This window comes from Haliaeetus albicilla, chromosome 4 (genome assembly GCF_947461875.1).
Source record: "Haliaeetus albicilla chromosome 4, bHalAlb1.1, whole genome shotgun sequence".
Taxonomy (NCBI): domain Eukaryota; kingdom Metazoa; phylum Chordata; class Aves; order Accipitriformes; family Accipitridae; genus Haliaeetus; species Haliaeetus albicilla.
The window spans coordinates 699,798-723,940 of NC_091486.1; the positions used below are offsets into that span (position 1 = coordinate 699,798).

Genomic DNA, 24,143 nt, shown 5'->3' on the forward strand with positions numbered 1-24,143 from the left:
TTGTGCCCAAAATATTCTTCCAACAGCTCTATGATGATCAACTAGGAGATTTTGATTCAAAATTATTCATTACCTAGCTAAATTCTGTCAAATTTTAGTCCTGCTTTTATTGTATGCTGAAGCCCTGCAAAGAAAATTAAGTATATATTTTCTTTCTTACTTCTAAATTTAATGTAGCTCTTTAATTGATTTGTTCTCAAATTTCAGTAAGTGTAGTATTAGTGTAAATAAATAAATAAATAGTTTGAATTACTGTGATTCCTTCCCTCTTCCCACCCCAAAAGCACATACTGATTCTAAAGGTAATTTTTATGGAGCTTATAATATGCCATGAAAGTTTGGTGACATTATATATTGCAATATATGCAAGCAATTTCAAATGTACCTTTTAGAAATGCTGAAATATTTGGTACGTCATATGAACAAAATGAAACCAGTTTCTGTAAGGATAATTATACCCAGATCAGCTTAATGTGAGCGGTCTTGTCAGGATAAACTTGCTGCTGCATGCCATGGAATGCCCCAAGCGTGGGGGCGGCGCGCAGTTTGGAAGTGTCTTGCATGTTACTGCTCCTCAAGTGGAACAAAAGTTACAGAGCTTAACATGACAGCATGCTGGCTTTCAAGCAAAACTACTTGCTCTGTTTATACTCTTTATAAGCATTCTCCCATTTTATAAGAAAAAAATGTGTGACAATGAAATGCAATATATGTTCATCTCACAGAAAGTTTACAGTGTTCAATCACAGAGTGTAATATTTTACTGAATCACTTTGGAATATCTTCTACTACTACAGAAAATACAGATTGTATTTCAATCGGCATTGGGAAAAATTGAGAAAATAAACCATCCTAGTAGCTATGAATACATTTAATTTTACAAAACTCAGAAGACTTTAAGTAGGCACATTATTACTCAAACTGACCATTCAGTACCTGAAGTGTTAAATTTTTTTTTATTATTTACTGTACTGCCAAAAGGCCTTGCACTCTGATGAAGTCTAGTGTGCCATTTATATACTTCTGTTAAAGTGTTTGTGACAAGCTGCTATTATGAGTGCAGTATTTTACAATTAAATTAATAAGTATGAGCCTTTTGGCTCCCAACAACACCCAGTTTTCATGTTACACACAACAGATAACTCACAAAAAGAATTGGTCAACTGTGAGAGTCATATAGCCAACTCCCACCTCAGAGATTAGGAACTGTGTTTTATAAAGTGAGTCAGACTACTGACCCTTGATACATATTAATATCTACCTGCATCAGCACATACTCCAACACATCTGGCAGCCCAGAACTAAATCCAACTGAATCAGTAACGCTACAGATGGAAAGTTAGCTGCAATGCTATATCTGTTTGTACGGGAGGCTGAACAGCCCAGTAGCTTGCTTCTTCACAGAACCATGTGCATGTTATAGCATGAAATGAAAGTAAGAAGATACAGCTGAAACCTCACATTGTTTTTCCCAGTCTATCATCTCTGATCTTGTATAACATGGGCAAAAATATTTAATACTTATATGTAACACTGATCATGTATCATTTCAGGCTCTTAAGAGGTTTGAAAGTGTATGGGATGCCATGAAATATCTTAGAAGTGCTAGCACAATACCCATTTATAAAAATAATTATGAGAAGGAATAATTTTAACAGGCAAGTAAGCTACAGGTGCACAAAAAAAAAAAGCCATATTGGAATCCCGGGCTGCAGCTGATCTAGTGCTTCCTTCTCCACCCATTACACTACAATTGTTTAGGATCTGCAGATCTGCTTGTTCTCATCTTTCACACTCCTCTTAAGAGAGCAAACGGCCAACTACTCTTGTGTGCTGCTTGCATTTACAATATAGTTGTAATACACGTGGGCAACAGACTAACAAACCTAAACTGCAAGTACCTTCTGTTTGTTTTGCTTTGTTCATGTGTATAAAGCAACACATACATTTCTTAAGGACTAGCAATAACAGAATGAACCATGCTTCTGAAATGAGAGTCCTTCTGAGACATGCTCAAGTAGGTGACAGTCTGATCACCAGTGCCTACCTCCAGAAGGATTTATCCAGGTGTACATCTGCACAGCCTGCACTCCACGCTGTGCTAGTGTTTGGGCTCACGGCCATGAAGGACGGCTGAGAAGCTGCAGAAGTTTAAGCTGGTTTAAAGTACTGATGTCACATTTCCCCCTTCCCTCACCAGCTGTTACCATGACTTCCCTTGGGCTGGCACTTGTGCACCTGGGTGATGAGCTGGCTCAAAGGGATGACTTGACTGACACAAAGAACAGCTTGAAGCCCAAGCTGCAACCACCAAGACAGGCACATGCTGCCACAAAAGTACCTGTGACTTCATGTCAGCATCTGTTTTGCAAAGCAGCACCACTTCCAGGCCAATGCCAGCTTGCAGGAATCCAGTTTAGAAGTGGGTAAATCAGAGGCACTGCTGCAACCACCGAGGTCAACAAAACCTTCAGTCGGACCTCTGAAATGAAATTCTCCCAAACGTTTTAACCACATTAAAGAAGATTAAAGTACTATCTTTGAAACAAAGCATTGCTGATTTCCTCAGGGACAGAAAACTTGAACAAAGGATAAAAATAAAAAGGTATACGCATCTTATGCTTTAGTTTTGCTTGCTTTTGTAGTTTTTGTCGTTTAGGTTTTCATTTGGGTTTGGGTAGTTTTTTTAATATAAGACTCTGTCCGACAATTCTTACATCTGGCTAGGAGAAACATCATCTTGTTCTCCAAAATGCTTAACTTCTGTGTTTCTGGGAGCAGGCTGTTAGCTGTCCATGACCAATCTCTCAACACAGCATTCAGTTTCCGAGCCTTTTCTCCATGCCCTCTTCGTGTTTATTTAATTTCTTGTCAGCCTTAGCAAAACATTTACCTTACCTAGTTTGGGGAAACACAGGTACCTTTTTACAGCTATAAATTTTGCTGCTATGTTTGCATCTACTATGATACTGCTCTAAGAGATTGTTTTACCTTGATTCTTTCAATAACTCTTCTAAATACACTGGAAGCAACTTGTGAAGAAATGAAAGCACCTAATTCAAATACAGATTTTTTTTTTTTAAGCTTCTCACACATCTCTTAAACGGGGTATCTGCATTAAAGAATAAGTAAAAAAATTAACCAAAGACACACACATCTCAGAACATATTGTCTACACCAAGTTTTAATTCCATGTCCCTCAGTAAAAAAGTAATGTAGCATAGCATTTTCATCTATACAGGACCAGACTCAGCTGGGGTAAGAAAATTTAGAAAAAGAAGAACAGTGGTCAGAATACAGAGGTGTCTGTAAGAAGTAAGAATATAATTAGGCTTTTGTTTTAAAAATGTGAAATATTTTATTAATAACTATGGAAAATTTATGGCCCAGTATACAAGACCTTGAAGAGTTTATCTAGATTCACAGATGTACCAAAGTATACTACAAACCAACTTACGTGCTCTTATTTTCTCCCCCTAAACTTTCATAATCTTTTTTTTTTTTTTTAATACAAATAAACATCATTTAGCCATAAGGAAGCAACCAAAAGAAGAAATGACTCCATGATGCTGTAAACTATGTTTTCTGTCTTTGTAAATGACAGTATTTGATAGAAGTATAGGATCTGACTTATTGTGTAGATACTGGTAATTGTACATTATTTCAAAAACTAACTACTCAATGTTACTTGTGGCATAAGCTAACTCTGGTGTTCTTTGTACGCAAAATTCTCTGGACTTGGGATGTAGAAAAACCTTTTCCTTTGTATTACTCAGGCAAATTCACTGAAAATGGACATTCAAGACTGAATGAAAGGTGGTTGGAAGCATAAAATAACTGAAGCTTTTTACTTATTCTTCCACAGGAATTAAACTTTCTTAGCTTTCAAAACAAAATCTGAGCAACAGCTGGAGAAATATGCGGATCTAGAGGGAAGATAGGCAAGCATGAAGGCTATAAAACAGTTGTCTTGTCCAAAGAATGCTTTTGAATATTTCAGAGTTTCTTATACAAAAGTTGTCATGATAGTAACAACACTGTCAAATGACAAGTTGGGTAGTTTGATGTATAAAAACAATTGCATTAGCTGGTACACTGGATTTTTTAAATTTATTTTTAAATCATCACCTCCTGTTTCTTAAGTTTTTGTAGGAACAACTTTCCATTTAACTTGCAGAAATATTTATTATGGCCAGAGGAGGAAACATTTCAGAGTGATACCCAAGTTTATTGCTGAAAGAATATAGAAACAAACAGTATTTAAGGCAAGAAATAATAATGTTCAGAGCATACTCTCTATGTACATGCCAACATGAAGTTTGCTGTAACCCGAAATGCAGGTATAAATGTTTCATAAGAGAACACATTGTTATCAAAGCTTTCAGATTCAAGAGCTACCAATCATTTGATATGCTTGAGATGAATAGGTGCGCAAACACATTTAGAGTTAAAAAGTTTGCTAAAGAATTGAAAAAAGTAGATAATCAGAATACTAGTTACAGCTGAAATATTTACAAAATGCTTTGCTATAGTTATTGTCATTGTATGTGAAATATATTAGGTATGTTTCGTACTATTTAAATATGCTAACACACTTACAGCAAGATGTTCCCTGAAAACAAATTTAACAACAGAAAGTATTTCAGAAAAGCTGGATGAAACTAGGTAGTTAATTCAGGAAAAAAAAAATTTTTTTTGATTACTACATTTAACTAGCACTGTTACTTTGATACAAATATGTGTTAAATCCACTGTATTTCTCTTTGGCTGAATATTAAAAGTAAAATTCAACATATTTAAAGAGAAATTAAAGCTTTACATACACTCTGTTGAAAATGTAATGAATTAGAGAGGCTTCTTTAAACTGTCCCATAACTCTTTACATCAAATCTGCATATTTTTTTTAATACTTCAAATATTAATGGAAGGTGAACAGCTATCAGTGAAATAGATGTATGTAGGACATAAGCACCACTAAAAAGCCCTTTAATTTATGGGACATATGAAAGTGAAGTCATCAGGACTTGTACCTTGTGCTGGCGATACTTGGTGATTCTGCTCCAAGCCTACATCTTTCTAGCTGATTAGCCACAATTTGCCTTTCCACTTCCAGTTCTCTGGTAAGTCTTTGAAATTGGAGCTCCTGAAATTTCAAAATAAAAAGAAAAGCATTCTTGATGTTAAAAAATGGGTGTGGATTAATTCTGAAACAATCACTGTTTCATAACAATCATGTTTCTTGTTTTGACTCTTCCTTAGTGGAATAAACTATTAGAAGATTAGAGTGGGAATTTAATGGTTCGTTCTTTAAATCAGTGATTCATGCAATATTGATTTATCACCTGTTACAAAAGGAAAAACATGTTTAAGCATTTGTGGATTTTACTCCTCCTGCAATTAAAATTTTTGTGTCTCCTTATGTTGCCACAATCTAACAAAATCAGTGCCTATAAAAGTCAGTCTTCAATTTCATCTATAAACGAGGTATCCTGGAAATTATTGTATCCTAACCTTTTCAATTGCAAAACTTCAAATCCTAAGCTATGCTATGTTCTGACTTCTTATTAAAAAAACTTAAAATTTATTATTTCAAACTGGCTGATGGTACAGATGTGGTATTTCACCTTTCCTGATTTCAGCTTTTGTTATATTTCTTGGTCTAAGGTACCAAACCTCAGCCTTTGTAAAACGCTTTTGGAACATAACGCTCAGAGAAGACATGGGAAATACAAGCACTGCACAAATGTTTGTGTTATTAAAATCTGGAAACATTTTCTATAAACATGATACTCTGAAATCTATACTATATCATCAAGGGATATCAGTGATGTTTTCATCCACAGTTAGCTTTTATTAACGATAGAAAAGGATTCTATCAAGCAATTGTATTATTTTCAAACTGATATTCTACATCCCCTGAAGTTTACGTAAACTGTTCAGTACTATTTAAAAATAGATGGACACTGATATTTAATAATCTGATGAAGCAAGTTTTACATACAAGTCAAATACAGTACAGAAGCATTCCTTTAATTTTAAAGTGCAAATTACTAATAAGGTTTTTTTTCTGAATGTAAATCATGTAATTGTATTACATAGTAGTTGCATGCCTTGCCATATTACAAAAGTCACCTTCACTCATAAATTATAGTTAATGCAAACTATTCTTTCACACCTTACATTACATGGAATAAGGCTTAAATACTTTACTTTCATTAATGGTCCCTGAAAGAGCGCTCTACTTGCAGTTTGTACACCTTTTCAGTAAAGTGTGGTTCAGCAATGCACCCTATGGCTTTCAGCAGTCTGCAAGTACCTCTCTACCTCCCACAGCTCCAGTCCTGGGGGGCTTCACAGCAGTGCAAAAGAGAGGTCACAGTAACAGTGTAGTAAAAAGCTACTCTAAAACCTTGCAGAAGTAGGGACAAAGTTTTTTCTACTGACAACACAATGAGATTAGCTCCAAGAACCCCCAAACAGAAGGCTAATTAGCACTGATTTCATCAGGAAGCCAGCTGAGGGCTAAGTCAAATGGCAGCTGCTGTACTGCCGAAACAACTCCATATATTAGATAGCGGGGGGGGGAGGAGGGGGGGAGATGGCGGTAAAGCCACTTCTGTAAGTCTGATTTGAGCTCCATGCAACAAACTGGCCTGTTAAAGATAGGCCACATAAGCTACTGCCCCTCCCAAACAATACAAGGAATTGTAGACAATTTCAAACATTTCTCAGAACTCAGTAATCAAACTGAATAAACACACCCTAATATTCCAAATATTGGCCAGCAAAACTGTTTGCCTCCAGGACACTGAACTCACCCTCTACTGCCCCAGGACACAAGCATCCTCAGAACAGGACTGCATTTTTCTACTACTGCTCTACTAAGACCAGTTCAACAGAACAGAATACCCTGTAGTTCTGTTAAAAATAAATACGCAAACCACGGGAGCAGCGGAAGGGACATGTGGTCCTCAGCTTCCTCCTGGCCACACCTTCCATTAGGTTGGCATTTACTGTCAAGCTTCAGCATTAGAAAAGCTTAGCACAGTCAATGCTCAGACACGAAAGAGCATTTTAGGACCTATGTCCTAAACTTGGATTTTATTAAAACCTGCTTTTAGACAGAATTCTAAAACTAAATTCTTTTAATCCTGAGACCTGATATGAAAAGCCTCACGAACATGATAACCTGCTGACCACAGCAAATCATATGGGCCTGGATATGGACTAGAAAGTATGGATAATATCAGAAGGTTTGTATGACATGTAACTGCATCCAGTAGCAGAGACCCAGTCATCACAGTCCGATACCTTCATGTTATGCCAAAGAGGTACACATGCACCCAGTCAGTTCATTTGGACAGTTTGTCTTTTGGAGAGAAAATACTAAGAAGTGTATTATAGCAAAAAAGTCAAAGAAATTTATAAATGAGAATTTATTTTCCAGTTCTAAGTCTGAATACAGATAATATATCCATCTAAAAGCTGATTCACCAACCAGTCATTAGCACGCTAGGGGAGAACACTGTAATTTAAAAAAAAACAAAAAACATTCAGATGCTGAAGCTCTGTAAGTTTTGAAGCAAATGTCAGCAAGACAAGCTTTTTCCAAAGTAAACAATGATGTATTATATAGCATGTAACAAACATATATCTTTAAAATAAACAGAATTGCACTACTTGTTTGCAGAAATAATATAAAACATTTACCCTTATGTTTAAAGCTGCTTCCTGTTTCTTAATTTTAAATCAGTATTTAAATAGCAATGTCATGGATACAAAATATGAATTTGAACACAAGACTCAAGTTGCCTATTATTATTTACTGATCTTTCCATTAGATGAATAAAACATATATTAGCCATTATTTGCTTCCATTCAACTAATCTCTATTAATTTGCCTTTCCATTGCAGGCAGAGGCATTAATGAAAATAATGTTATTCTAGAAAACACACTCTTAATACATGCTACGAATACACATCCATCTGAGCTCTCCTCTCCCTCCGCTGTCTCCTCCTGCTCTCTGACAAAGTCCTTTACACCAGCTCATGTGTATTTCTGCAGGAAGGCATTTTATAAGGCAAGTGTTATCAGTAGGCAACTTTTGCCATTTTGTGTTCCAGAAGAAAAAAGTTACAGTAAATTACCAAATCCTACAAAAAGGTTGATATTGTCTAGAAAGCCTTTTCACATAAAGTAAGTTAAAAAGGAGCATGTAACAAAGAAAACAGGACAAAGCTCCAGTTCCAACAGTCACAATGGCAGAAATCAGGTATACAGCAGGGAAAATAAATAAAATCTGGGCTTGTCAACCAAGCTTGCATCTACACGATCACAGCTTTTTAAACTAATTTGTCACGCACTTCTGTCCTAAAGGTGTTTAAGAGATGAACCAGTTAGTTGAGGTCATCAGAAAAATCAATAATTATTTACATTTTACAAGTGTAAAGTAAGTACAGGTATAAAAGACAAAAAAGCCCCACTGAATCTAAAAGAATGACCAATGCAAGAGAAGTCTTCTCTGAAACACTACAAAAGTGTAACAGCTACAGAAAATGCTATTTTTTTGCAGCACAGAAAAGGGATCAAGATAAAATACAGAAAGAAAAAGTAGAAGATATGCTATGTTTTTCTCATTTCACAGTGTACTTACTTTATAGAGTATTAATAGGCATACAGTTTCCTTCCCGCCCTCCCTGAGAACTCCTCAGGGTATATTCAAATTCTTCATCTGGAAAATAAAGATCACCCAATTCCAATAATCACCTCAGAGTTTTGAGGATTTCAGGCAATTAAAAAAAATAGGATTAGCAAGATTTCACATCACAGAATGGTTTGCATTAGCAGGGACATCTTTCACTACACCAGGTTGCTCAAAGCCCCATCTAACCTCGTCTTGAACACTTTCAGGGAGGGGGCATCCACAACTTCTCTGGGCAATCTGTTCAGTCATCGTAAAGAAACCTTCTTCCTTATATGCAATATAAATCTGCCCTCTTTCAGTTTAAAACCGTTGCCCTTTGTCCGGTCACTACAGGTCCTGGTAAAAAGTCTTTCACCGTCTTTCTTATAAGCCTCCTTCATATATTGAAAGGCTGCGATCACGTCTCCCTGGAGCCTTCTCTTCTCCAGGATGAGCAAGCCCAATGCTCTCAGCCTTTCTTCACAGGAGAGGTATTTGAGCCCCGTGACCATTTTTTTGGCCCTCCTCTGGACCTGCTCTAACAGGTCCATGTCTGTCTTGTCCTGAGGACCCCAGAGCTGGATCCATGTGGGGTCTGACAAGACCTGAGTAAAGGGACAGAATCGCCTCCCTCAAGCTGCTGGGCACGCTTCTTTTGATGCAGCCCAGGATACAACTGGCTTTTTGGGCTGCAATCACACAGTGCCGGCTCATACCTCATTCTTCATCCACCAGGATCCCCAAGTCCTTCTCTGCAGGGCTGCTCTCAATCTGTTCATCCCCCATTCTGTACTGATACTGACAACTGTCCTGACCCAGGTGCAGGACCTTGCACTTGGCCTATCTGAACTTCATGAGGCTCATGCTGGCCCACTCCTCAAGCCTGTCAACGTCCCTCTGGATGGCATCCCTTCCCTCTAGCAAAGTGAATCAACTGCATCACTCAGCTTGGTGTCACCTGCAAACTTGCTGAGGGTGCACTCAATCCCACTGTCTATGTCACCGAAGAAGGTAGTAAATAGTATTAGTCCCAGTATGGACACTTGAGGGACAGCACTCAGTACTGGTTTCCACTTAGACTTTGAGCCGTACTATACTCTTTGGACATGGCCGTCCAGCCAATTCCTTATCCATCTAACAGTCCATCCAACAAACCTGTCTTTCTACAATTTAATGGCAAGAATGTTGTGGGGGACCACACCAAAGGCCTTACAGATGTCCAGGTAGATAACATCTGGAGCTCTTCCCTTGTCTACTGAAGCAGTCACTCCATCACAGGAGGCCACCAGATTAGTCAGGCACAATTCGTCCTTGGTGAAGCCATGTTGGCTGTCTCTAATCACCTCCCTGTGTTCCCTATCTTTTGATGTGTTTTCCACATCTTTTGACGTGTTTTCCATGTCAGAGAATCTGCTCCATGATCTTACTGGGCATTGAGGTGAAGCTGACTGGTTGGTAGTTTACAGGATCCTTCTTTTTACCCTTCTTAAAAACAGCTGTGATGTTTCCCTTTTGCCAGTCACTGGGGTCTTCGCCTGACTGCCGTGACTTTTCAAATATGATGGAGAGTGGCTTGGCAAGTACATCGGCCAATTCCCTCAGGACCCTGGCATGCACCTCATTGTGTCCCACGGACATGTGTGTTCAGGTTCTTCAGGTGGTCTCAAACCTGATCTTCACTTACAGTGGGCTGTTGTACCTGCCTTGAGGTTCAGGTATTTGAGAGATATGGGAAAGGTTACCACTGGAAATTGAGGCAAAAATTTTTTAAAACTTTTTAAAACTAAATTAACTTAATTTAACTGAAAGCATCATGGTAGGGAGAGGGAAGAACTCTTTTCTTTTTCTGCTGATAATTCATTTTCTAACTTGATATATAATCCCTTAAACATATGCAGTTTGGTCTCCATGGTGAGAGCATAAGCCCTATCTAGAAAATGATACAATTTGGTTTTGACTGGTAGAATGATACAGAGAGATACACATTTAGTATTGGACTGTTGTGTGGCCTGCCCAGTGTTCTTAATAGAGACAATTTTTCCTCCTACAAAAAACAACACTGTGATATAAAATTGGTATAGGTAGTTGCACAACATCTGAAGTAGCAAGTTGCCCATGTAAGTAAAAAAACCTATTTTCTCCCCACACTGCAAAAATCCAAAGTTGGTTAAAACAAAAGAACTGTACTTCTATTTATCTTGGGGGTAGAAGAGGTGAATGCAACAAATGGACAAAGTAGAAATAAATCTTACTTCTCTTATTTATACTATGTTTAAAAAGCAAAATTCACTAGTATTCTATCAGCAAAAACTGTGCAAAGTAGAAATAAGAGGAAAAAAACCATCAAGCCATGTTTGGCCACTTCTTTTGAGGTACCTGCACTGTTGATTTTGGACTAATGCCATCAGTTGTCTGTTTACAATATTCTTCATAACTTTGTATTTTGGTGCTGACAAGAAAAAAATCTCACAGTGCACTGAACTGCAAAGGTGTAAAAGGCATGCAAGTAATTTACCATTTTTAAATCATTCTGATGCTTAGGAAGATCTAATGTATTTTTGCAAGTGCATGCAAAGCAGCAAAAAAAAAATTCAGCTCCATTTTCTAGTCTGAGTAATGTTATGTGTGCAGCCTGTGGTTCCAATGAAGCAGCAAAGTTTACATACTTTTTGAAACAATGAGTGCTGACTTTTGTATGTCTCTTCTTAAATTTGGTCTCTGCAGCTGTAATCGATATGTCTTAAATACCTGCATAAATACATAACGGATAATTTTAGAGGTACCATCTTCTTTACAGCTAGAATACCTCATGTTTTAAGTCTTTTTTTCCCTTTAGCTTAAGCCACCATATTATTATAGAAAACTAAGTCCTAATCAGTTCTAAATAAGTGCATTGATCACCTTCATAGTTTATGCTTCTTTATAATGACATTTTATACCACCCTGAATGGATACCTACCACCACCATGTTTATTTATCAGAGAGTATACTATATTTATTGCAGGAATCTACTTGAATTTGTTTCTCTAGCCAGCTCTTCTGAAAGCAGTGGGAGAGCACTTTCCTCGAACAGGATGCTCCCATACAATGCTGGCTGCTACCAACACATAGAAGCTGCTGTCCTAGGCAAAAATCACAATTAACTGATTTTTATAGTACTGGCTTATGACAAAATGACATGGCGGGAGTCAAATAAAACAATTAATAACCTTGTTTTCTTTTGCAGAAGAACATCTATGTGGCAAGAACATACTAAAATTATAGATGTAGATTACAGAATACGTTGCCATACTGCATCAAAAGGACCCACCAAATCTTCTGAAACATACACACTACAATGCCTTGGCCAGAGCTACTTTTTTCCAAAATTATCCAATATACATTGAGATTAAAAAAAGCCCTATAATTCTTTTCACCTGTTTAGCAGTAACTACTTAATCACCTTATAAAACTACAGTTTTTGTATTCATAACCTAAATTCCACTGCAAAACCACAGACCATATTTCTTAACACAAAGCTACAAAAAATGCTGGCTTTAAATACAATTACATTTAAGGAATGGGAAACAGATACATGGTTCAAGAAAGAAAAGAAAGCAACTTGCTTTGGAAAGGCAATTGTACAGACTGCAGGCAGACAAGCTTCCATGAGTGAAAACCAAAACCCATCAAATTTTAGAGCTGTGTAATTTCCTTTTGGAGACTGAAGTTTCTGGAGGAGGGACAAACCCTGCATGGAGTGTCAACATTGTAACATATACCCCAAGTGACAAACAACAGCTCTTAATCGGCAAGCTCTGCATGCTGAGTGGTAATTCATCTGCAAAAATGTTGAGATCTCACTCAAGAAGACACTTCAAGGTCTTCACTGCTGCAAGATACAGATGAGAAGTCATACCAAACCTGAAAACAAAATACTCCTTTCATTTGAAAGCCGAGTACCTCAGAAAGGCTTGTGGCTCCCTGGGAAGTGAAAACAATTGCCAACACACTATGCTGGGCATTTAACAGCAAATAGTTGAAAACAGGTAAGTAATGGGAATGTAATTTGTATGACTGACCACGAAGACTGTAATTCTCCTATTGCAGACTTTGGGTAATAAAAGAAGGTTTAGAGGCAATTCTGCGCTTTCTATCTGCACCCCGTTATGATACCATGTTGCAGAGTTCCAACGTTTTCATTTTTGTTCAGGAGGAACTTTTATCCCTCAGTAAGATGGATGAGAATGAGGAGTCTACATTCACAATGTTGAAAAATAAAAATTACTTTCTTCCTGCCCTGTTGTGATTTGAAAACACAGATAACTTAAAACTTTAAACAAACGGTGGTCCAGTTGGCTAACCGAAGGTTTTCTGGTGACAGCTATGCAAGAATCAGCAGCAATGGCACAAGCAGTGAAGACAACCCACAAACTCTTTTTGAATGATACATGCCTGGCTAGTCAGATCAGGATCGGGCAGTTGGGACATCCAAGAGATGATGCCACTGACAGAGCTGCATCTCTTGCAGCTTCTTGGCTTCTACCAGTTCTCAGTGTTTGCTCTGGTAGAAGACAGGGCTAGGACGGGATGTTATTTCAAGCTGTAGTAACACTGAGATATGCTAAATTGCTTCAATTGCCAAATGTCACTGTCTGTGAAATATTAAGAAGGTAATTGTCAGCTGAACTATTAAACGTTTTCCTAATCATAAAAAAGTTGCCTGTTGAACAATTCAGTTGAGCGTCTTCCAGTAGTACGAGTTGATGATCTAAGAAAGCGTAGCCTACATTTGAGAGGAAAACTTTTACCTTGCATTTACCTTTTTGTAGTCAACTGCAACATAAGTGCAGAGCCACACAACTCCCATTGCCTGTGAATGTTCAAACGGTGCTAAAGAAAAGGCAATTACATTTTGGACATTTCTATGATACAAATGTGCAACAAAGAGGACAAACAAAATTAAGTTCATTCATACCTTCTTCACATTAACCTCCTGCACTGATCTATGCTGAATTCTACATGTTTCCACTTGCTGTAATTCGGAGCTAGATCAAAAAACTGACTACTTAAAAAAACACTGAATACTGTATTTTTTTCCAAAATTAATATCATACTTTAGTGACCTAATATTTAAATTCTCTACCAGAATCTACTGAGAAAAAATGCTGTACTTTTAACTAAACATATTAGATCAACCTTAACATTTTCTGTAAAAATCTGTAAAAAAGTTTACTCACGCACACAACTGCATTTGCATGCTTTCAGTATCTCAGGATCTTCCAAAATAGAAGACAAAAGATAAAAAATTGGACAGGGTAAAAAGAGAATCACAGATTACAGGATGTGAAATGACACAGCTACAATTATTGGCTGATCACACTTACTCTGTATTCAACAGCAGTAGACCATTAAAGCCCTTAATACTTTTATGCTTGCATTGTTCACTAGTCTGGTAAAACACTTTAGTGCTGCTCTAGCTGATGAGGGATCAAAATTAAATAATTCATAGAAAGCTTACTCTTAGTCAATGGTAGAAAGGAAGAATGCCACTTGAGGTATTCACTGACTACATCTGAGCAGCATCCTCTTTGGAAACTGTTTGTTACAATACTCGTTTTTTTTTAAATTGGTGCTGAAGCTAAGTATACTGTTCTGCCAGTTGGTGATTAGAGTTCAGTTGCTGCTGAGTAGATAGGCTGGTAATCTAAACACAGACGTGTTACAAAAGGTATAAATACTCCAGGGTATTTCAGGGGTACCCACAGTTCTAGGCAGGCTCTTTTTCAAGGGGAGTTTCTCCTCAGAAGTCTAACAGTACATGCTAGAAAGAAAAATTAATTTCTAGACCTTCGTACGAATAAAGAAGTACACAGAATTTTGATTAAGGAAATGAGTTAGTCGTTTCATCTGAGACAGGAGTTACATTTATTCTGTCCTAGAATAAGAACCTTAGGAAGTAGACTTCTCAGACTTGATTCACCAAAACTGGAAATGCTTGTAGACAGCAGAAACAGTAAACTTCAAAGTTCTGGGATTCAATAAGGACGAATAACCTATGCAATTGAACACAGTATTAAGAGAGTTGGAAAAAACCCAGTTCTTCCAGTCATTCAGAAAATGTTGACAAAGATTTTTGTTTCACTCACACAAAGCCTGGAAGTCCACTTAATAAAAAGTACTGCCTTCATTTCAGAACTGACATGCATTTATCCACCTAACTGATCACTACATGCATGCAAATCAGAATTTCAAAGTGAGACAGTTCAATGTTTGTGCCTAATTACTGAAAGTGCATTTAGTAAGTCTTCTCTTCACCTGTCTTGTTGAAGTGACACGCCTACAATCAGATTACAGAGTACTTGATGTAAAGCACTATATATCTGAATTGGTAAAGAAATCTCTCAAACTTAGTATCAAAATATTGTCATTCTAGTAAAGATGTTTTTAAACATGTAATAATAAATTCTCTGCTGTATAGAGAATACATTCTTTCGTCCCTTTCCATCTGAAAAAACAAGTTTTCACCTTTCCCCACCCCCCCAAAACCTATTAAAAAATATTCTCAAGAACTATGTAAAGAATTTTGTACTTAAACAATAAAGAAGGGAAAAAAGGTAAAGTGCACACTTTCTAAAGATATGATACAGTTCAATACAGTTATACAAAAGGAAAAGATTTTGCTGAGGTGTTGAACAAAAGTGAACACTTCTAGGAAAACACTTAGGAAAACCCAAGAGATTTATGATTATTCATCTGAAAGCATATCCAATCATTCTTACTCTATTGTCACCTGTTTACAAAAGGTGAAAAGTAGTCCATGTTTAGGTGTCAAAAACAACTGGACCAAAAACAAAGAAACTAAAAAAAAACATGCTACTGCTACAAGTGCTTCTCTATTAGCAAAGAAATTATACCTAGCATATTCATGTTACTTTTGAAAATTGGATTGATGGGTAGTTTTTCCTGTGAGACCTTTTCTCTCAGCCCAATCACTGAAAACTAACATGCTAAGCAGGAAATTCACAATTCCAAATGATCCCATTTAATCTTGCCAGTTCAGCAGCAATTCATTCCAAATTCAGTAGCGTATGGTTTGCACGTGTAAAGTAGCAGTGATTCCACACATCTATCCAGAGTAGTTGGCAACTAGCTGCCCCTACATTCCAACCTCCAAAAAAAAGTTAGTGCTATGATGTTGCTCCTACAATTCTTAACTTGTTATTTTAGCATGAAAATACTCAATTTACTTTTAATATGGATAAGAGACTCCCTACAGAACTCAACTAAACTTTTATCCAAATACTCCCCAGGACTCAGAAATATAGACATGCATATTGTAATGGTTTAGTTTTACTTGGAACTCATTTCAGCACTTCCTAAGATACTTCTATCCATTATAGCATGGTAACTTTCTAACATTTCAGAAGTGAAATACATGTTTTGGAAAAATCCCCACCCAACCTACCTCCAAAACAAACCCACAGAATACAACCCCCTCCCCAAACAAAAAAAAAAAAACCAAAACCAAGAAACCCACAACCCATCATCAAATCCACTAGAAGAAAAAAAGGCCAAAATATGTTTCAGCTTCATTACAGTTAGCCTTAAGATTTCCCCACATTCAAAAAGGAATTCCTCTACTAGAGATGCGACTTATACCAGTAAGAGTCAATCCTTCCCTTGATTTTCAACCAAAAGTATACCTATTAGTGTATCCATAAACAGAATAACTTAACCCGGTCAAAGAACTATCCCCCCTACCCCAGTCAAAGCCAGTGGTGGTTGTGGTGGCAGTGTCGTAATTTATATTAATTAGGGATGGGTTTTCACATTAAAACCAAATTTGAGCTTTGTCAGAAAAGCACAAAGCTGTGGTAATCTAAATTTCTTCACAGATTACACTTGTTCTGCACATATTATTTTATAACACTAAAAGAGAGGGAGATTTACACAGCTGTCTGACAATTTTGTCTCAATGAGAGACTGTAAGAGTTCAGGGAACACCACACTCTAGCTTGGGAAAGAAGTTGCTTTAAACTGATTTGGGGCCATCGGAAAAAGAAACACATGGAAAGCTTATTTAAAGTGACTTGTAGGGTTCATAGACTGATTAGTACAACTTTTTATATAATCATATCTATGCCACTACGGTAGAAAGCTTAACAGAGTCATTCAATAAATTAATCTACCTATTTCAGAACCATGGTAGTAAATTTAAAAGTTTTTATTAAGTTAAAATCTTGCACAATTTGCCAAGTAACAATAAAGGCTTTTCTGAATTGTTTTTCCACTGTGGTAAGTGTTTCTGAAGTCATAAAGCTAAGGTGTGGCAACTCTATTTTACAAATACAGACCTACTGCAAATAAAGAGAGATTCCTGTATAAAAGGAAGTTAGGCCATAGCAAACAGCATAGTAGTTTCTGTTCAAGCTTAATAAAGTAAATAACTGCACTGGAAAATATTCTGTTCTGGGCTTTCTGCCATACAGGAAGGGTGTTGAATATGTCAGTGTCCATAATTACTATCAACAGAAAAAAAACCAGAAAGCAACAGTTCAGCTCTTAATTCTTTCACATTATCACTTTCAAGAGTGAAGTACAATTTACATCTTCCTCTCCCTTGTATTCACTCTAACGTGTCTATACATTTTAAAGTTAGGCTACAGTTCTGAAGTTTGTGTTTCACTAACTATTAAGCACAATTTTAATTTTATTTTTTCCTTTCATCAGAATGAGTTACTTAATAAGCCACATATTTAATAGTCTTTTTTACAAATGGAAAGGGGAAGAGGTTTTAGCCTCCTTTTTAAAATGAAGAAATACTCCATTACCTTTTTTTCTCTAAGAATAAGAAAAAGATAAAAACCTTTCTTGGCTAGGAAAGGGAATGCTAACAAATGTCTTTTTACTGTATACTTACGTATCAACCTATTATAGCCAATGCTGTCATAATTGTATGTTCAGTTTAAGCAATCACTATTGCATCAAAACTGCACAAAAGCAATTCTGGACAGTAATCACAGCAGTAAGATTATTGGCTGGTGATCCCCAGCAATTACAGTACTGTCATTTATTGCAATGCTGCTCATCAACTCAGCTACCATTATGAGCATGTTCTTTGTGAACTGCAAAATAAAAGGGACTAACTTAAAATCACCACAAATGTACTTTAAGCAAACGAGTTCTAATTGACATTTGTGATAAGCCAAGACAGCACAAGGCAAACTAGTCTCAGATGATGAGAAGTGACTTGAGATCACTGTAACTCAGATGACTGTGATTACTCATATCTCGATAGCCTCCAGCATTAATATCCTTTGCATTAGAAGATTTAATATTAGCTTTAATACCACTAAGAAATTATTAAGGTTGCTATTGTCATCTTAAAATACTTTTGAAACTATTAATTGAGGCATGAAAATAAAGACCCAAATTTCTCATTTAAGAATGAAGCTTCTATGGATACAAAATCTGCTGATAGCAAGACAATATAATCCAATTATCACCTTTTAAAAATATTAATATGGGACAACATATAGAACTAATACATCAAGTATATGCACTCAGAGTTAGTATCTTGAATCGAGTACTGATTTATCTTAAAAGAAGTTCTGAAACAGAGACAGCAAAGCAGATTTATTCTGAAAATGAGATGTTACAATTTATGTATTAAGCCAAGAAAGATTATTGTTATTTCTAGTTCTGACAATGAAAGTCAAACCATCACTTCTTTGTGTTTTAAAAAAAAAAAAAACAAACAAAAAAACTTTAGTTAGAATGTTTCTAAGACTGCAATTTTTTTCCCCCTTGAATGATCTTTACAAATTAAGGCTGAACTTGATTTCAAACACAATTTTATTTTCCCTACAGAGGCTACCACTAAGATACATGTCCATAAATGTGTTGCAGATTTAAAATATATTATGACCTTGGTATGCATAACTGAAACCAAACTCAAAGCTTAAAACCCATTCTTTAACAAAATACAACTGATCATACCAAATCTTTATGTGTAAGCTTCTGTAACACTGTACACAACTTTGCAGAATGTACAAAAAGGACTGGGTCTCAATGTTGTATCAATTCTACACTAACATTTCTTTTGTCTTTTTTTAAACAATAAACCTGCATTTCCAGCCTGATTTACAACAGTGCATACATTCCAAGGGATACAGAATACCATAATGATGCTTCTGTTCAATGCCGTTAAATGAACCTTTTATATTCAGGTTCTAACATTCTGATATACAAATTATACTATACTAACGCTAGGCAACACATTTTAGAAGCAAAGATGTTTTTTTTCCAGCAATGCAGTAAAAGAGACAATGGTTAACTCCACAACGCATACCAAATTTCTGAATTGCTGAAAACAAGGCATATACCTGTTCCTTTACAGAAGCTAAAATGGTAGTGGCAGTGGTCTCTGGTTCCATGCCTGGGCCTGTTGAAGTTTCCTGTGTTGTCTGCGGCAGCCCCTCCTCCACCATTGGGGTCTGCTCAGGGGCTGGCATTTTGCCTGCAAAAACAATATTTTAAAATAGTTTACATCTTGAGCCAGTGATGTTTAAAATTCAAGTTTTCAGGATTATAAATTCTCTTGTCTTTTTCTTCTAAAACCTTTCCAAACTTAACCAAATTAGCAGAGAACTTTGTTATTAATATCAACCTATGTTGCTATTACTGTTCTTCACCTTCACAAATTGAAATCAGAATTACATACAGAACGTGAGGGCCGGGCAGAAGCAAGAAAGCAGCATGACATTTAAAGATTACTTTTAAAACACTACTTTGTGGTAGTTACTAAAAGTAGGAAAATCCACGACGTGAAAAATACTGCTGTTAAACATTAACAACACCCAGGATCTGTAAAAGTTTACCACATGTGCAGTTTTTAGCATAGAGGAATGACATGTAGCAGCAGAATGCTTTGCTGTTAGGAACAAACCATGGAAGAGACTAATTATGGTAATAAAAAGTTAATGGGAATAATGCTTCTAATGTTTCTTTTGCAAAAGAGGAATTTAAAACACTAAAGTTAAACCAATTGCCCTGAGCTATGCATAGCGTGGAAAGGACCAACAGGATTAGTGTTCAAGAACCCCAAGGTTCATTATTGCAGAGGCAGCACACTAACAATTCCAATACACGTAAAAAAAAACACAATTCATTTGTTTAACTACAGAAGTCACTATTAATTAATAGTACAGAGACAGTGATGAAGTGTGTTTAGTACTTTGAAAATAGCAAGTAGGAGGTATTCATGTAGCTTTTGCACATATACCATACATTAATTTCCTTCAGAAAAAAGAAAATAAAGCTCATGATGTCTAATGTTAAAAGTAGTCAGTATGTCATTTTAGATTTCCAGAACAAACTCAACATTCCTAGATGAAACAAAGATGAACAGCAGCTTCCTTCCCTTCATTTCAGAAAGAGCAAGGAGCAGCTTACGCTGTGAACACGCTCCAAGGCCGGGAACAGACCCCTGAGACCCCTCAGTCCTGACCTGTTTTATCATGACCATCCCTTCTCTGCCACCAGCCTTTTAAATGCTGAATCAGCATAAAGCTGGGCACACACCACCCTAAAAAGCACACACCACCCTAAAAAGACAGAGGACAATCTACAAGATCAGTGGCTGTGCTGTAAAGCTGCGCGTTTCTGATTTGACCCTCGAGGGATCTCTTCTGGAATCACCCTACGGGGTCGCTCACCCTCTCAACACATTTTCTGCACTGGTGCCTATACACAGAGACCAAGCACAGGCAAAGCACTATGTTGTCAGAGGACTTCTATGCTACTACAGGCAGCCTTGGGCAGAATAGATGAGTGGAAACCAGAAAAGAGATGATGTAAGAGAAAGTGCTTTCTTTCTGCTTTGTGTACAGCGGCATGTGCACTACGAGAGGGATGACTTCTGTTCAGGCTTAGGAGCCGCTTCAAGTGCGTTAGCAGGGCATCTTTATTAACAACACTATTCCAGTCTGCTAAAAGAGCTGGTAACACGGTTAATGTGCAGTTTCACGTCAGCCAGGGAGTGAGTCAAACAACAACTTCAGAGAAACTAAAGCCAGATGAGTGATGAGAGGCAGTGGAGTAGTAGTGGGGTAACATATGGTGCAGGAGCCTGCTCACCCGTCAACTTCTACCACTGCAAATTAAAAAAGAAAAGGTGCTTCCAAAAGCATGTTAGAGCAAAAGCCTGACTTGGGCTCAGTTACCTTCTGGAGAAGGGCCTGTCCTCCCCTCAGCAACTGCACAAGTAACACAGGGAGACTTTCCAGCAACCTGGAAAGAGTCTGTATAAACAGCCCGCTCCCACCTCACGTCCGTATCACATTTATCTTCTGGAACAAGGAAAAAGAAATTCCACAGGTACAGTGCTGCCAGGTTTCTGGTGTCCGGATTGCAGAGGGAAATCTGAGCACGCTAGCTTAGCAACACGAAGACCAACCACCCTCACCTCCCCTCCCAAGAGGGCCGAACCACGAACGTGGCGACGCAAAGACCGTGCCACGCTCCGTCCTTCCCCTAAGCCGAAAAAACTGAAGTCCAGACAGAATACACGTTTCTTCCTCTCCCGCCGCAATCGCGCAAAGCCCTCCCCGCCCCTTCCAGCCTCACCTCGCCCACACCCCGCTCCCTGAGGGAGAGAAGGCCCCGCCACCGCCGTGCCCGCCGCCTCCAGCCCGCCACCGCTCCTCACCGCCGAACACCGGGGCAGGGGGCCGTGCCCCGGCCGCGGGGAAGCGGCCCCCGGCCCTCCCCACCCCGGGGGGGGGGGGGGGCGGGAGGCGGCAGCCCCCCCTGGCCCACGTCCTCCCGTGGCCGCCCATTCGCTGGCTGCCGGCGAACGCGCTTCTTCGCCGAGACGCCAGCGGCTTGGGGCGAGAAACGGGCAGCACGTTTGGGGACGGCGGGCGAGACGCCGCGTACCGCGGGCCCTCCGGTGCCCGCTGTGCTCCCCCCCCAGCCCAGCCGCACCTGCCGGGAGCGGCGGGGAGGAGAGCGGCCCCCGCCAGCCAGCGCGGGGCCGGCGAGAGCCGGGGAGCGCGGCGGCACCGCCGAGTTGTCCGGCTGCCGCAGCCTACCGCTACCAGAGAGTACGAGAAGCTGAGTTCTTTAACAACAACAAGAAAAAGAAAAATACAAGACGACGAAGGATCAGAGCCATTTCTTCCACTGTTCCTTTATCACACCCAGCTGATCTCCACCTGTGTTGCAGTGCCTGTGGGTGTGTAGGTCTGAAGGAGACCAAGGTGGGTCTCTTGCAACTGGAACAGACCTTGCTCTTGGAGAATGCAGGGATAGTGCATGCCTCTTGGCTTCCCAAGTACCACCGCATGAATAACCAGCCGTATCTGCCTGTTTCTGAAACAACATTTTTATTCGTTTCAAGCTTGCAAATACAAAGGCTGCCACACTGAGATTTTCATGAGCCAACCGTAAGCCTGGCATACACCTAAAGCTTCAAGTACCCTTGTTTCTACAGGAACAAGTGAAATAGCATTCAAGAAAGCAGAATAAAAAGCACACTTTAATGGTTATATAATAGGACTTTGAAAAGTCAAAGATGTAACTTTAAGGTTTTAGAAAATAAAAATGTATTCTCTTAGGGTTTTACTTGTAAAAATCAACGCTTTCATCAAGCTGTAATAACCCAAAGAATCACAGAATACATGTTATGACTCCCTGGGTCATACCTGATCTTTTAAATCACTTTCCACAGTTCTTTTATGACTACAGCTCAGTGTTTCAGGTTTCTAAATGGACTGTTAAATTTGCAAGCATATCATGAAGCAATAAAACTACCCAGTCAAGCTTTTCCTTCATTTAGGAATATTTGCTAAGTAATCAGAAGGCCAAATCTCAAAAACTCTCTCAAGTTACACTTGACCTTCTTTCAGAAATGGGCTGCTTTCTTCCTCCCATTCCTCAACATCCCAACTTGTCTTCACCTGCACAGTAACCAGGGGAGTGTCCATCGTGGGTTGGGACTCCCAGGTGAGAAGCACAAAATACAGTACAATAATAAATAAAGTCAATCTTTCAAATAAATAAAAAAAAAGCAGCACTGAATTCCCAGTTATGCATGTCTATAGCTTTAAATCAATTAAATATTTAGATGTGCTGTGGTTTAACCCCAGTGGGCAGCTCAGCCCTCCGCAGCCGCTCGCTCACTTTCCCCCCAGTGGGATGGGGAGAGAATCAAAGGGTAAAAGTGCAGAAACTTGTGGGTTAAGATAGACAGTTTAATAGAGAAAGCAAAAGCACAGCTTTTTACTTACTTAAAAAAAAAAGTGACTTTTTGAAGCTTCTATGATGTGCCACAAAAGTACTATGAAAATGTAGTGCCGATTCCTTCTAAGAGATCGCTTTCAAAGTCTATTGTCTACATGAATGCTTAAAACTGGACTAAAAACCTCTACAAAACTATGATACAATGAGCACAGATGTGAGACAATCTCAATTTGTCTTTTCCATAATTTTGTCTGTCACTCTCTTCTCACCCCAGCACTGTGAAGTAACTCTTCAACCTATGTGTAGTAAACTTCTGTAATAAACCAGTCAAGAAAATGTACATCTGAACTAGTTGGAAGGTATGGTAATTTGTCTGAACAGAAAATATACCCAATATTGAGTCTCTAATAATAACACTCAGATAAAAAGGAATCAAATAAATTATTAATAAAGATGTCAGTGTTAAATGCACATCTATTTCAGTGTTAAGAGGTGTAATTAGAGAGCTATACTCTTCCACACAGGCAGTTGTTTTAACTGCTGATCTTTCAATTAACACGTTTCTTGGCAAAGTTACTGATTTTCTAATCTCGATTTCAAGACTAGACAACTGTTGGCTTTGATCCTACAAGCACTTACGTACATACTTAAGCTAACGCAAACGAGTATGCTCATTTACTCCCACCTCCTGCGTGGCCAGGCAGCTGTGAGGCACATGAACTCAGGTGACACGCTGCAGGAGAGGAAGGAACCAGGAGATGCTCTCCATGGGCCAGCCCCATAGAGGACCCAGTCCCCACCACCATGCCTCCATCTAAGCATGCTGTGTGAGGAAAGGAACTCACAAAGTCAATTTAGATTCTCATATTCACCTTACGGGAACAAGAAATATGAAATGCAGGATTCGCGAGAGCCTTAAAATCAGGTACAAGGAAAACTCATGAGGAGTTAATAAGAAAACCTCTTTCTTCTCTAAGCAAGACTGGGATTTACTGGCTGAAAATACTCCCTGGACTTGGTTGTGTTACTCACACCTTTGTGTATGGCTAACTGATTCATTATTGGAAAACAAGCAACCAGACCTCATCCCTGAAAAAATTAGGTTCATAGTTATTTTGCCTGCCTCTTGTGTCATGGCCCAGCAGTTAGATGTCACCCAAATGGGTGACTTTGTTCCTACATCTTTCCCAGTCTGTCCAAATGCTCATCCCCTACAACCTTTCGCTGCAGTAT

General features: G+C 38.4%; 1 protein-coding gene across 5 annotated transcripts in view; it reads right to left on the reverse strand.

Moving 5' to 3' along the window:
- Positions 1–24,143, reverse strand: part of PKP4 (plakophilin 4) — a 105,166-nt gene that overhangs the window by 57,764 nt on the left and 23,259 nt on the right. For all 5 annotated transcript variants that reach the window (XM_069780580.1, XM_069780579.1, XM_069780576.1 and 2 more), the window contains exons 2-3: positions 19,052–19,185; positions 5,031–5,143 (exon numbers count right to left, since the gene is read on the reverse strand). In XM_069780580.1, coding sequence (XP_069636681.1) covers positions 5,031–5,143; positions 19,052–19,180 — 242 coding nt within the window. In that variant the 5' untranslated portion in view covers positions 19,181–19,185. The remainder of the gene's footprint in view (positions 1–5,030; positions 5,144–19,051; positions 19,186–24,143) is intronic.